Here is a 12,101-nt window from a genome sequence, read left to right on the forward strand (position 1 = left end):
ATCGGCCGGCGGACTCTCAACCACTGCGCCACCAGGGAAGCCCCAACCCGTTGAATTTTAAAGGGAAATATTTGCTTTGCTGTTTTGTTGTTGCTTTAGTTGACTTTATTGAGGTGTAATTAACTATAATAAAATGCACCCATTTTTGAGTGTGCATGTCAGTGACTTTTGACAGATGTATGCATCCACGTAAACACCGCCACAATCAAGATACAGATCATTTCCCTCCTCCTAGAAAGTTTCCTCATGTCCCTTTGTAATGAATGTCCCCCACCCACTCCTCCCTAGGCAAGGACTGATTTTATTTCCTTCTTTTTAAAAAATATTTATTTATTTGGCTGCATCGGGTCTTATCTGAGGCTCATGGGCTCTCTAGTTGTGGCGCACGGGCTTAGTTGCTCCGCGGCACGTGGGATTTTCCCGGACCAGGGCTCGAACCCGTGTCCCCTGAGTTGGCAGGCAAATTCTTAATTACTGCGGCACCAGGGAAGTCCCTGATTTGATTTCTATCACTATATATTAGTTCTGCCTGTTCTTGAATTTATAAAAGGGATCATAGAAAGTAACTGTATCTTCTTACCCTCCGCATAATGTCTGTGAGATTACATCTATCAGCTCATCTACACTGTTGCCTGCGCCAACTCCTCCTTTTTATCGTGTAGGTTGTGTGAGTGTATCATAGCTGCCGTGTCCATTCTCCATTCTCTGTTTCCAGCTTGGCTATAACGAATAATGCTGCGATGATTGTTCAGGTTCACGTGTTTATATGGACTCGTTTTCTTTCCTGTTGGGTGAATACCTGGGAGCTGAATTGCTGGGTCATAGGGTAAGTGTATATTACCTTAAAAGGAACTGCCAAACTGTTTTCCAAAGGGTTTGTACCACTTTCTACTCACATCAACAACGAATGAGAGGTCAGTTACCCCACATGCCCTTGCCAATGCTTAGAGCTGCCCCGCTATTTATTTCTAGCCATACTCCCTGCCTGAAGGGCTCTCTCATTCAGATTTTAATTTGCATTTCTCTAGACACTAATGACATGGAGCATCTTTTCATGTGTTTATTGGCCATTTGTACATTTTCTTTGGTGAACTGTCTATTCAAGTCTTTCGGATTTTTGTTTATCCCCCCATCTCCCAACCCACAGCCCCTCCCCCTGCCATCTACACCCAAAGTACCCTCTTGTTTTAACTCTGTTCTAAATTAAGTCTGCTTCTCTCCAAGGAGGCTACCAGTTAGCCCCAGCCCATGGGGATTCTTTGCTCCTCTGAGCTCCTCTAATACTCGTCCGCCTCTGCTCCTGTTGGACACAGCATTTGCCTCTTTCCAGCACCACTTAGAGATCCAGAGGGCAGCCCAGGCCTGGAGAGGGGCTTCCTGATACCAGGAAGTTCCCCAGTCTATAGAATAAAAGCAGTAGGATTCCGCCCTTATAGAATTACAATGTTGCATGTTAATATCAAATATCCTTTTAAAAATTGTAAGTATCAGGCTTCCCTGGTGGCGCAGCGGTTAAGAATCCACCTGCCAGTGCAGGGAACACGGGTGCTAGCCCTGGTCCAGGAAGATCGCACATGCCGCGGAGCAACTAAGCCTGTGTGCCACAGCTACTGAGCCCACGTGCCACAACTACTGAGCCTGCACACTACAGCTACTGAAGCCCGTGCTCCTAGAGTCTGTGCTCCGCAACAAGAGAAGCCAACCGCAATGAGAAGCCTGCGCACTGCAACGAAGAGTAGCCCCCGCTCGCCACAACTAGAGAAAGCCCGCACACAGCAACAAAGACCCAATGCAGCCAAAAATAAATATATAAAATTAATTAACTAAGAAAAAATTGTAGGTATCCCGTCCCTGAAAATGCTAGTATGTTTGAGAAGGAAGAATCTCTGATAAAAACAAAAGATGACTGGATTTAGAGGAGCCTTCCTGGATTTGAGGGCTAGTTTTGCCATTTAATAACTGTGGGGTGACTGTGGGCGGATCCGGGCCCCCATCAATCAAATGGGGATGATGTCATCCTCACAGGGTTGTGGGGAACACACCAAACCTAATAAGTGCCTGGAAGTCAGTGGTGAACTGTAAGGGGCCAGACGTGTGTGTGCTGAGAACTGGCCTATTAAATCGTAAGCCCTTTTGAATACCAACCTGGTAAAGAAATCTTGCCCTTTTATAAAAAACTGGAGGGATAAACTCATAAGAAATCGTGAAGGAAAACGCCAAGGAAGACCGAGGAATCAAAGTCTTAAGTGTTCCTGACCCTCTTTCACAGACTTCTCCTCCATCTCTTCCTCTCTTCCCCCTCCCCCTCTCCAAAGGTCTCCTGAGGCCAGTGCTTCTGCCCTCACCACCCCAGACCTCATTTTTAAAGGGACTTCAATAGAAAACCGGGGGGAAAGTTAAACAAAAAAGAAAAAGGAGAAAGGACCCTCAGGAGCCGAGAAGGGTGTTTGCAGAACACAGTGGCTTGTGCTCCTGGGGCCAAGGCCAGCCTCCAGCAGCGCTGGGTCGGCGCCTGGGCTGAGGGGAAGGGCTAGGACGGCTGCTGCTCCCGAGTCTTGGGGGCTGTTTGCCTTGGCCTTCAGACCCGGGCACCGCCCCCGAGGGAGCGGCACTGCAGAGGGACCCCACCTGGAATGGTGAGCTCTGAACGTGTTTTCTCTATAGCTATCCCTTCTCGCCCCCAAAGCCACTGGGCTGGGGAGCCAACCCTCCACGGGTCACCGCTGCTAAAGCCGGATTCAAAGGGGTGCCCCCTCTCCCCCACTGGTCTGGGTAGAGTGAGGCCTTGAATTTTCTGTCCCATGAATTCAAAAATATTTTCGTGCACTGTTTAAGGTACTGAAGACACAGCTTGAGCAAAATCGGCAAAGCGAGGCCTCTCGGCACCAGCGTCCAGTCTGTCGGCGGAGACAGGGAACGAACGTCCGTGTCTTGTGTGGGAGAGTCCGCTAAGTGCTCCTGAGAAAAATACTTAAGCTATGGGATAAAAACGGTACCACAGACCCGAGCGGGGTGCGGGGTCCGGGAGAACGCGAGGGAGTTACCTGAGATCAGGCAATCAGGGGAGGCCCTCGGGGGTCTGCCCTGGGGTCTCTGTGCCCCCGCCCCGCCCCCGCCGGGGCCCCTGGACCGCGAGCTGCTTCTGGCTCCGGATGGCCTCCCCACCCCCGCGCATCTGCGCGCTCCTCCTGCGGCGATTCCGGTCCTGCCCGCCAGGAGGGGGCCCCGGGCCGGGTCGCCGCCGCGCGCGGCGCCCGGCACGCGCCCTGACCCCGGGGGCGGGTGATCCCGGCGGCGCGCGTGACTCCGCCCCGGCCCGCCCCAGCTCGCGCTCTACGCCTGCCCGCCCCGCGCCGCAGACGCTCCGGCTCCTCCGAGTCCTCCGCGGGCGCCGAGCCCGCCGCGCGGAGCCCATGGAGCCGGCGCCGGGCGCGCTCCGTGCGGGCGGCGGGGCCGAGGCGCTGCTGCGCGAGCTGGAGGTGCGGGTCCAGGACGTGGTGAGGGTGAGCTCGTGGTGGGAGCGCCACGGCGTGGACTGCGCCATCCTCGCGCTCAGCCTCCTCGCCTTGCCACCCGGTGAGGGACACGGGGCCAGGGCGGTCAGGGGCCCGGCTGGGATGGGGGCGGTGGGAGGCGGGGGAGGGAGACGGAGAGGGCTGGGGGGCGGCGGGGTGGGGTAGACGGCGCGTGCCCGGGACCCCAGGACAGAAGGTCAACCCCGAAAGTCTAGATGGGGTGTCCTGCCTGTGTCCCCAGAGGAGCCCTGATGGCACGAAGGGCAGTGGAGGGGAAAGTTGAGCCGAGTCAAGGAGAGGCAGGGAAGGATGAGGTGGCCCGGGGAAGGAGAGGATGCTCCAAGGGGACACCAGGGATGGGGTGGGGGAGGGAGAGGGAGGATGGGAGCGTTCCCTGGACTTCTCCTGGCCTGGACCCCCCGCCCCCATGCCCTCCACACCATCACTCCTCTGGCTGGGGCGCAGAATCAAGACTCCCAGCGTCTCCTTGGTGAGTCAGTGGGGCTGTTTTGTCCCAAATCCGGTAGAGAGAGCCAACCCATGCCCCTCAGGCCATCACGGGACCCGCCTCACCGCTGTCTGTGGCAGTCCTCAGGACTGGGCCCGCTTTGGCCTGGGATCCCAGGGGTGCGGGCTGGGTTGTTTGGGCCCAGATCTCCAAGAACCAGGGAAAGGCCCTGCTCTTACCACTCCCCCTACACCAGCTCTCCCCTCTCCACGCAGGGTTCCTGTGCCTGCGCTCCGAGAATCTCCTGGTCTTTGCCCTGGGCGTCACCGTCCTGGGTGTGTGCCACTACACGCTCACTGTCAAGGGCAGCCACCTTGCCACTCATGGAGCCCTCACCGAGTCCAAACGCTGGAGCCAGATCTGGGTGCTTTTCTTTGTGGAGGTGAGCCTGGGACTGGGTGGGAGCAGCTGCTGGTACTGTGTGTGAGAATCCAGGTGTGTGCAGCTGTGTGTGCCCTCGAGGGCCGGCAGCTGCAGCTGTGGCCTGTGGGCCCAAGTGTGCAGCCTTCACTACGGTGGGTGTGTGTCTGTGTGTGTGCACGTCCCCAAGCCCCTGAGAGGGTAGAGGGCTGCATGAGGAATGAAGAGTATTTAACTGTGGCAGCCGATGTGGTCTGAGCACCCGTTTCTCCTGGGGGCACCGGCTCGCCTCTCTGCAGCCCTGGGCCAAGGGTGGTAGAGCTTCCTCCTCCCACCAGGACGCCTGTGGTTGGCAGGTCCTGGCTACACCTTCGGGGCCTCCTGGTTTTGCAATCAGGGTTTAGGATGTGAACCACGGACCAAAGGGCAGGGAAGCAGGGGACTGGGGTCACAGCACCCCAGCTCTGCCATCTCCCGACACCTGACAATGGCCAAGCCATCCTAGAAGCCCCCTGCTTCCCCAGGGCTGTACCAGGAAGGCGCCTCCTCTCTCCTGACCCTTGGACCCCTGCTTCCACCCCCTCCCCATGCTGCCTCAACCTATGGGCACGGTCAGGAAGGCAAAGGTTTCTGGCCAGGTTGCCCTTCTCTCTAGCCAGGTCTCAGGCCTCCCAGTTCTTCTGAGAGCCCCTTCCCTCCTTTCCAGGCGGCCTCTCCCGTGGCCACCCATGTCCCTAATGAACTAATATGAAAGCTGGTACCAGAAACATCCCTTTTTTGCCAGGAACTGGTTACCATGACCAATTAACTCAATTATTAACTTTTTAAAAGAGCTTTTATTTATTTATTGGCCACGCCTCGTGGCACGCAGGATCTTAGTTCCCCGACTAGGGATCGAACCTGTGCCCCCTGCAGTGGAAGTGCGAAGTCTTAACCACTGGACTGCCAGGGAAGTCTCTCAGTTATTAACTTTTAATAAAGCTATATAACTTTATAAAACTCTACATAACTGTACATACACACACACACACACGACGTTTTATAAAATTATACTGCATTGGTTGGGTGAGAGGAAGCATTTCCTACCCAGAACTCTCCATTGCCCTCATTTTCCCCAAACCCATCTCTCCCACCTGCACACATTTCTTTTTCTTTTCTTTTCTTTTTTTTTTTTTTTTAGTATTTATTTATTTACTTGGCTGCACGGGTCTTAGTTGCCGCTTGCAGGATCTTTTTTTTTTTTTAAGTTGGGGCGTGGGAACTCCTATTAGTTGCGGCGTGTGGGATCTAGTTCCCCGACCAGGGATCGAACCCAGGCCCCCTGCATTGGGAGCGCAGTCTTAGCCACTGAACCACCAGGGAAGTCCCTTGCACACATTTCTAAAGTGCCAAGGACAAGGGGGAACCAATGGGTCCTCAGGGTCCATTTCAAGACACTCTCCTTTCCGGGGACCCCTGGGCACTGGTCCCAGGCAGACTCTAAGGTGCAGGCCCAACCCTGGAGCCAGGGTCAGATGCCCCCTAAGTTTGTCATCACAGGCAGGGGAGGAACCGGGCATGTTAGGCAGTCCCATGAGAGGGAGGGTTAGCTCTGTGTGGATTTGACAAAGCTGCACTGAGTCCCAGGGGCCTGGGGGCAGCTGAGAAGGAGGAGTCTTCCCAGGCTCCCCAGCTGGAGGGCTCCAGGCGAACCAGAGCGCGTGGCCCACCCTGAAGGAGCCAGGCAGCCTGGTGGCTGCACCTCCTCTTGTCCCCTGGGACCCAGGGCAGTGGCCTCATCTTTGCCTCTTTGTCCCTTTAGCTCCTGGCACAGGGCTGAACTCAATATTTGTTGATGATGACCCTGCAGGTGATGGGGGGACAAGGTCCAGGGAAGAGCCAGCTGCTGGAGGGTCACAGCCTAGAGGTGGGTGAGCCCCCCCATAGTGGGGGGCACTTGGCTGCCACCCCCATGTTGTGACAGAGGCTGCTATGCTGCAATCAGCTGCGGGCAGCTCACAAATTTCTCAGATGGCCACTGTGAGTGGGAGGCCTCCACTTTTCCACGCCCCCATCAAGGCATGGCTCTGGCCACCCTCTGGGGAAGATCCAGCTCGCAGTGAGAAGGAGGGGTGGCTCCACCTCCTCAGCCCGTGGCATGGGTGGGGCGAGTGGAGTCCTGGGTCTTGTCCGCCAGGCAGGGGACAGCGTCAGGGGCACTTTGGACACAATGGCTGCCTTTGGACCAGCATCTAAGTGTTAGTTTCCTCACCTAATAAATGAGAATAATAACGTTACCTCCCTCGTGAAGCCTGCATGAGGATTAAACGAGACATCCTAGATCTGCATTTAGGGTTTGGGCCTGACTCTTCAATGTTTGCTTCGAAGTAACAAGTTTCTTTGTTTTTTTTTTTTTTTCCTCTGGAGGGAACACAGTCAACTGCAAGGAAAGGGTCAGTAATTTAAAAGAAAAATGTATTTATTTATTTATTTATTTTGGCTGCGTGGGGTCTTAGTTGTGGCACTCGGGACCTTAGGTAAAGCATGCGGACTCTTAGTTGCGGCATGCAGGATCTAGTTCCCGATCAGGGATCGAAGCCGGGCCCCCTGCATTGGGAGCGTGGAGTCTTACCCACCAGACCACCAGGCTAGTCCCAGGGTTAGTGATTTTTTGTTGTTATTTGTTTTGTTTTGTCTGCTGGCGGTTTATATTTAACTGAAAGGTTGACCAACTTATGCAAAGCTCAGTGGAGCCGTGTGTGTGTGTGTGTGTGTGTGTGTGTGTGTGTGTGTGTGTGTGTTGAGGGGGCTGTTTGCTCAGGCCCTGGACCACCACCTGTCCTTTGCATCACGCAAAGGACCAGCTCTCGACATGCAGGATCTCAGCGGACGACCTGGGACCCTCTTGGATCCCTGGCTCTCCCCGTCTGCCGCGCCCTGTTGTCTCTCTAATCCTCCTCTTGCTGGCTGCCTGTGCTCTTCCCAAACCGTGACCCTCAGGTGGCAGCGTCACTATAGAAGAATCTAGTCCGCTAGTTGCAGCCTCAGCTGTCAGCTGAATGTCACTGGCTTTCCTGGGGCACCCAGCTTTTGCCTGGTTTGTCTGAAGGTCTGCTGTCAAGAGCTGGCGGTGAGACAGGTCACTCTGACCCATCAGATCTGAGGGGAGGAGCAGGCAGGATGGAGGGGGTGACTGACATCCAAGTTGCTGTTGTTTCTCTGCAAAAGTTTCCAAAATCATATACCAGGAAGTTCACCCACACCAGGATGAACTTCCCTCTGAAGACCCATTTCCAGTCTACACCAGAATGTTCCATTTCCCCTACTAGTGTACTTCTGACCCTCTGCCTTGCCCACTGATCACCCTGGCCTGGGCTATGTCACAGGGACTACCAGTTATATCCTTGGGGACTGCCAGTCAAAGGCCACAGGAATGTGGGGGGCAGGCTGGGGCGGGCAGGCCCCCATGGGTTAAGCACTGAAGCTTGGGAAAGATTTTTTTAAAATTTATTTTACTGAAGTATATAGTTGATTTACAATGTTGTGTTAATTTCTATCTACAGCAAAGTGATTCAGTTTTCCATATATATATATGTATTTATATATGTATACACACACACATTCTTTTTCATATTCTTTTCCATTCTGGTTTTTCACAGGATACTGAATAGAGTTCCCAGTGCTATACAGTAGGACCTTGTGGTTTATCCATGCTATGTATAATAGTTTGCATCTGCTAACCCCAAACTCCCAATCCATCCTTCCCTCATTCCCCCCTCCCCCTTGGCAACCACAAGTCTGTTCCCTGTGTCTGTGAGTCTGTTTCTGTTTCGTAGCTAAGTCCATCTGTGCCACATTTTAGATTCCACATATAAGTGACATCGTACGGTATTTATCTTTCTCTGTCTGACTTACTTCACTTAGTATGATAATCTCTAGGTCCATCCATGTGGCTGCAAATGGCATTATCTCGTTCTTTTTTATGGCTGAGTAGTATTTCATAGTATATATGCACCACATCTTCTTTATCTATTCATGTGTCACCGGGCATTTGGGTTGTTACCCTGTTTTGACTGTTGTAAATAGTGCTGCAACGAACATTGCAGTGCATGTATCTTTTCGAATTATAGTTTTCTCCAGACACATGCCCAGGAATGGGATTGCAGGATCATATGACAACTCTATTTTTAGTTGGGAAAGATTAACTCCTGCAGTCAAGAGGGCTTTAGGGACTCCCTTGCCAGTCACTCACTATCAAGATGTTCCCCTGAGTAGGAGGGAACAGGCTGTACCAGTTACTAAGCTCCACTGTGTCTCAACTTCAAACCCTCCTTCTGAAGTCGGCTTTGTGCTACGGGGCTGGAGCCACAGATGATCCACAGAGAGCACAGGCCAGCTCTGCCCTGGGGGAGGGCTGTCACCCAGGGAAATGCCGTCACCTTTGTTCCAGTCCCGTGTGGTGGTGGTGGAAACAGAGCCGAGAACCCCCAGCCTGGTCATGATGCCCGAACGAACGTTCTCTTGCCACGAGTTCAGGGTGGCCATTATCCTCTGGGCCGCCTCTGATCTTCTGTTCGGCCCCTCCCGACCCCCGAGGGGTGGTAATCTGAGTTTGCGCCGCTGTGATTTTTAAGTTTTTTAATTAAAAGAATTATTTAGCAGGCAAACTCAGATCTGCAGTACAAAATATACTTAGAAAAAAATAAAACCTTTTTATTTTTGAAAAAATTATAGATTCATAGGACATTGCAAAAATAGATCAGAGAGGACAGAGGTCCAGTGGATCCTTCACCCAGTTTCCCCCAATAGTTATATTTATGTAAATGTCATTCAACAGCAAACCCAGGACGTTGACATTGGGGTGTGTGTGTGCGCGCGCCATTTTATCGCATGTGCAGATTTGCAAAATGTACTTTTAAGGGTTCTCGTGGTGATTCCAACTCCTGAGGGTCTCTAAAAGCCTGCCTCTGGGTGGGCTTGCCCACTGGCCCCCAGAGGCTGAGGACCCTGGAGGAGGATCAGGTGGTCATCTGTGGGTGGCAGCACTTAGTCTGAGGAGTGTCCCTAGGGGGAGGGGCTTGGAGGGAAAAGGGTGGGGCTGCTCCCAGGGGCCCAGTGGCTGCCCAGTTGGGAGGGGAGATTGGAGGGAGGCTGGGTTTGCTGCGGAGCTTTGGGGGCTGAGACAGTGTTGGTCCCAAATGTCAATAGTGCCGAGAACCCCTGGTGAGAGTGTCCAGAGGAGACACTGCCGGGACAGGGCTCCTGCTCCCAGGCCCAGAAGCGGGAAGGTGGCTGCAGGCTGAGCAGAGGTACAGATAAAGGCATGGATCTGGGAAGAGCATAGTGCATGAGGGACCCACAGAGACCTGGAGTCACTAGAATCTCATGGGGACTCTGGTGAAAAGGGGAAAAGGAGGCCCATGAGCCAAGCACAGGAGCTGGGAGTTTCTAGGGACGAGGCCTGAAAAGGGAAAGAATTTCACGAGAGCCGCTTGATAGGATCAGCCCCGACCACATCCAGGCCGCTCCCAGCAGGATGAGGCACTCCAGGCTCCTCTGGCTTCCACCCTCACTGCGGCCCCTCTGTTATCCAAAGGTGCTAACACATCACTGTTAGCGGGAGAGCCCGCGTGGTACCCGAGGACTCGCGCTCAGGGACTTGTGTTCTCACTGAGTAGGGCTGCCAGATGTAGCAAATAAAAATCCAGGATGCAGGACCTCCCTGGTGGTGCAGTGGTTAAGAATCCGCCTGCCAATGCAGGGGACCATGGGTTAGAGCCCTGGTCCGGGAGGATCCCACATGCCGTGGAGCAACTAGGCCCGTGCGCCACAGCTACTGAGCCTGCGCTCTAGAGCCCGTGAGCCACAACTACTGAGCCCGCGAGCCACAACTCCTGAGCCCGCGTGCCACAACTACTGAAGCCTGCGCGCCTAGAGCCCATGCTGTGCAACAAAGAGAAGCCACCACAGTGAGAAGCCCGCGCACCTCAACAAAGAGTACACAACTCCTGGGCCCGCGTGCCACAACTACTGAAGCCTGCGCGCCTAGAGCCCATGCTGTGCAACAAAGAGAAGCCACCACAGTGAGAAGCCCGCGCACCTCAACAAAGAGTAGCCCCCATTCGCCACAACTACAGAAAGCCCGTGCACAGCAATGAAGACCCAACACAGCCAAAAAAAAAAAAAAGAAAAAAAAATCCAGGATGCCCAGTGAACTTTGGTCTTCAGATAAACAAGAAGTGCAGGCAGTGTTTGGGATATATGTCTATAAAAAATGATCGGTTGTTTATCTGAGATTCTAATTTACGTGGGTGCTCTGTACTTTATCTGACAAACCAGTTGCTGAGGCCTGTGGAGCCTCAGAGGCACCCCACCACCCCGCAAACTCTGAAGCCAGTGTGAAGGGGTTGCTCAGCCCTGGGATCAGTGAGAGCGGGTCTGGAGGGAGGAATGGAGGCTGGGCAGACTCCAGCCTGGAGTCCCTCCTGCCTGCGGGATGCTGCCGCTGCGATGACCCCCAGCCCCTTTCTCACCTGGTCCATGCCTGTGGCCCTCTTCTCCTGCCCCATCTCTGCAGTGACCCCACCATGCCCCAGGCCTTGAGCTGGACACTTGGCCCTCGTCTTGATGCCTCCTCCTCCTCCCACTCCTCACCCTCCCCCAGATCCCTCCCTCCGTCCCTGCTCTCCCACTCCTCACCTCTCCCAGTGGCCACACCTACAGCCTCCGGCCCGTCACCTGCCTCGTCCTGCCCCTCCCCTTCCAATCCAGTAAAGTGACCTATTTGAAGACCAGCTTTGTGTGATAATCTTATAATGATGGTTTTTAATCCTGCAAAGTATTGTCCGTTTAAAAAATAGAAGAGGAGAATATTAGACAACTACCTTTGCCTGCTGGCAGAGGTCTGAGGATGCTTAAGTGAAAAAACAACTAAATGAATGAGTGAGAGGTCTGGGGCCTCTGATTTTAGCTGAGAGGGGATGTCCAGAGGAATTATACTGACATCCGCCCCGCACACACTCTGGCCACTTGCAGAGCCTGAGTGCGGCTAAGAGGTCTAGGCTCTTAAGTCTTCCTGAGGGTACAGAGGGTAGCGATATCAAGAAGCTTCTGGAACTTTCTCTGGGTCTGGATGGGAAATCCCCTTGGGTGAGACCTGTAAATAATCCCGTACGGCAGGATCGTCTGTAGCACGTGGCTACATCCTCCCGCCCCTTGATGGGTGCAAGTGAGACACACCGCAGTCCACGTCCAATCTCTCCTTCTCCCAAACCCACCACGTTCCTTCTTCTTCTGGAAAGAACATCTAGATGGGAGGGAGAATTCCAGTCTTAGAGAAACAGCCCCACATCTCTTCTTAGTTATATAAAAAGGCAAAGCACACGGACTCTGGAAGCCTGTGCCGAGTCACAAATCATGTCTTACGTCGGACCACACAGGTGGCTCATCCCCGCCCCCGCCCGCCATTCCCGGGTCTGGGCATGTGGCTGAGCACCTGGCCTTACCAGGCCCCTGACGGTCAAGTTCTTACCACGCTTGGTAGGGTTCAGGCCCCAGGTCGTTTCTGGCCTCGCTACTCAAAGTGCGGTCAGTGAGGAGATGTGGAGCTTGGGCCAGAAGGAAGTGCAGATTGCTGCATTCAGCTGACGTTTCTTTTTTTTTTTTTTTTTTTCTTTTTTTGTGGTATGCGGGCCTCTCACTGCTGTGGCCTCTCCCGTTGCGGAACACAGGCTCCGGAC

General features: G+C 53.8%; 1 protein-coding gene across 1 annotated transcript in view; it reads left to right on the forward strand.

The window, feature by feature from the left end:
- The first annotated feature begins 3,363 nt into the window (after positions 1–3,363).
- Positions 3,364–12,101, forward strand: part of LOC102979253 (fatty acid desaturase 6) — a 15,068-nt gene continuing 6,330 nt past the window's right edge. Inside the window, exons 1-2 of the mRNA XM_024130512.2 lie at positions 3,364–3,576; positions 4,239–4,405. Of these exons, the coding sequence (XP_023986280.1) occupies positions 3,414–3,576; positions 4,239–4,405 (330 nt within the window). The 5' untranslated portion in view covers positions 3,364–3,413. The remainder of the gene's footprint in view (positions 3,577–4,238; positions 4,406–12,101) is intronic.

This window comes from Physeter macrocephalus, unplaced genomic scaffold, assembly GCF_002837175.3.
Source record: "Physeter macrocephalus isolate SW-GA unplaced genomic scaffold, ASM283717v5 random_14, whole genome shotgun sequence".
NCBI classification, from domain to species: Eukaryota; Metazoa; Chordata; class Mammalia; order Artiodactyla; family Physeteridae; genus Physeter; species Physeter macrocephalus.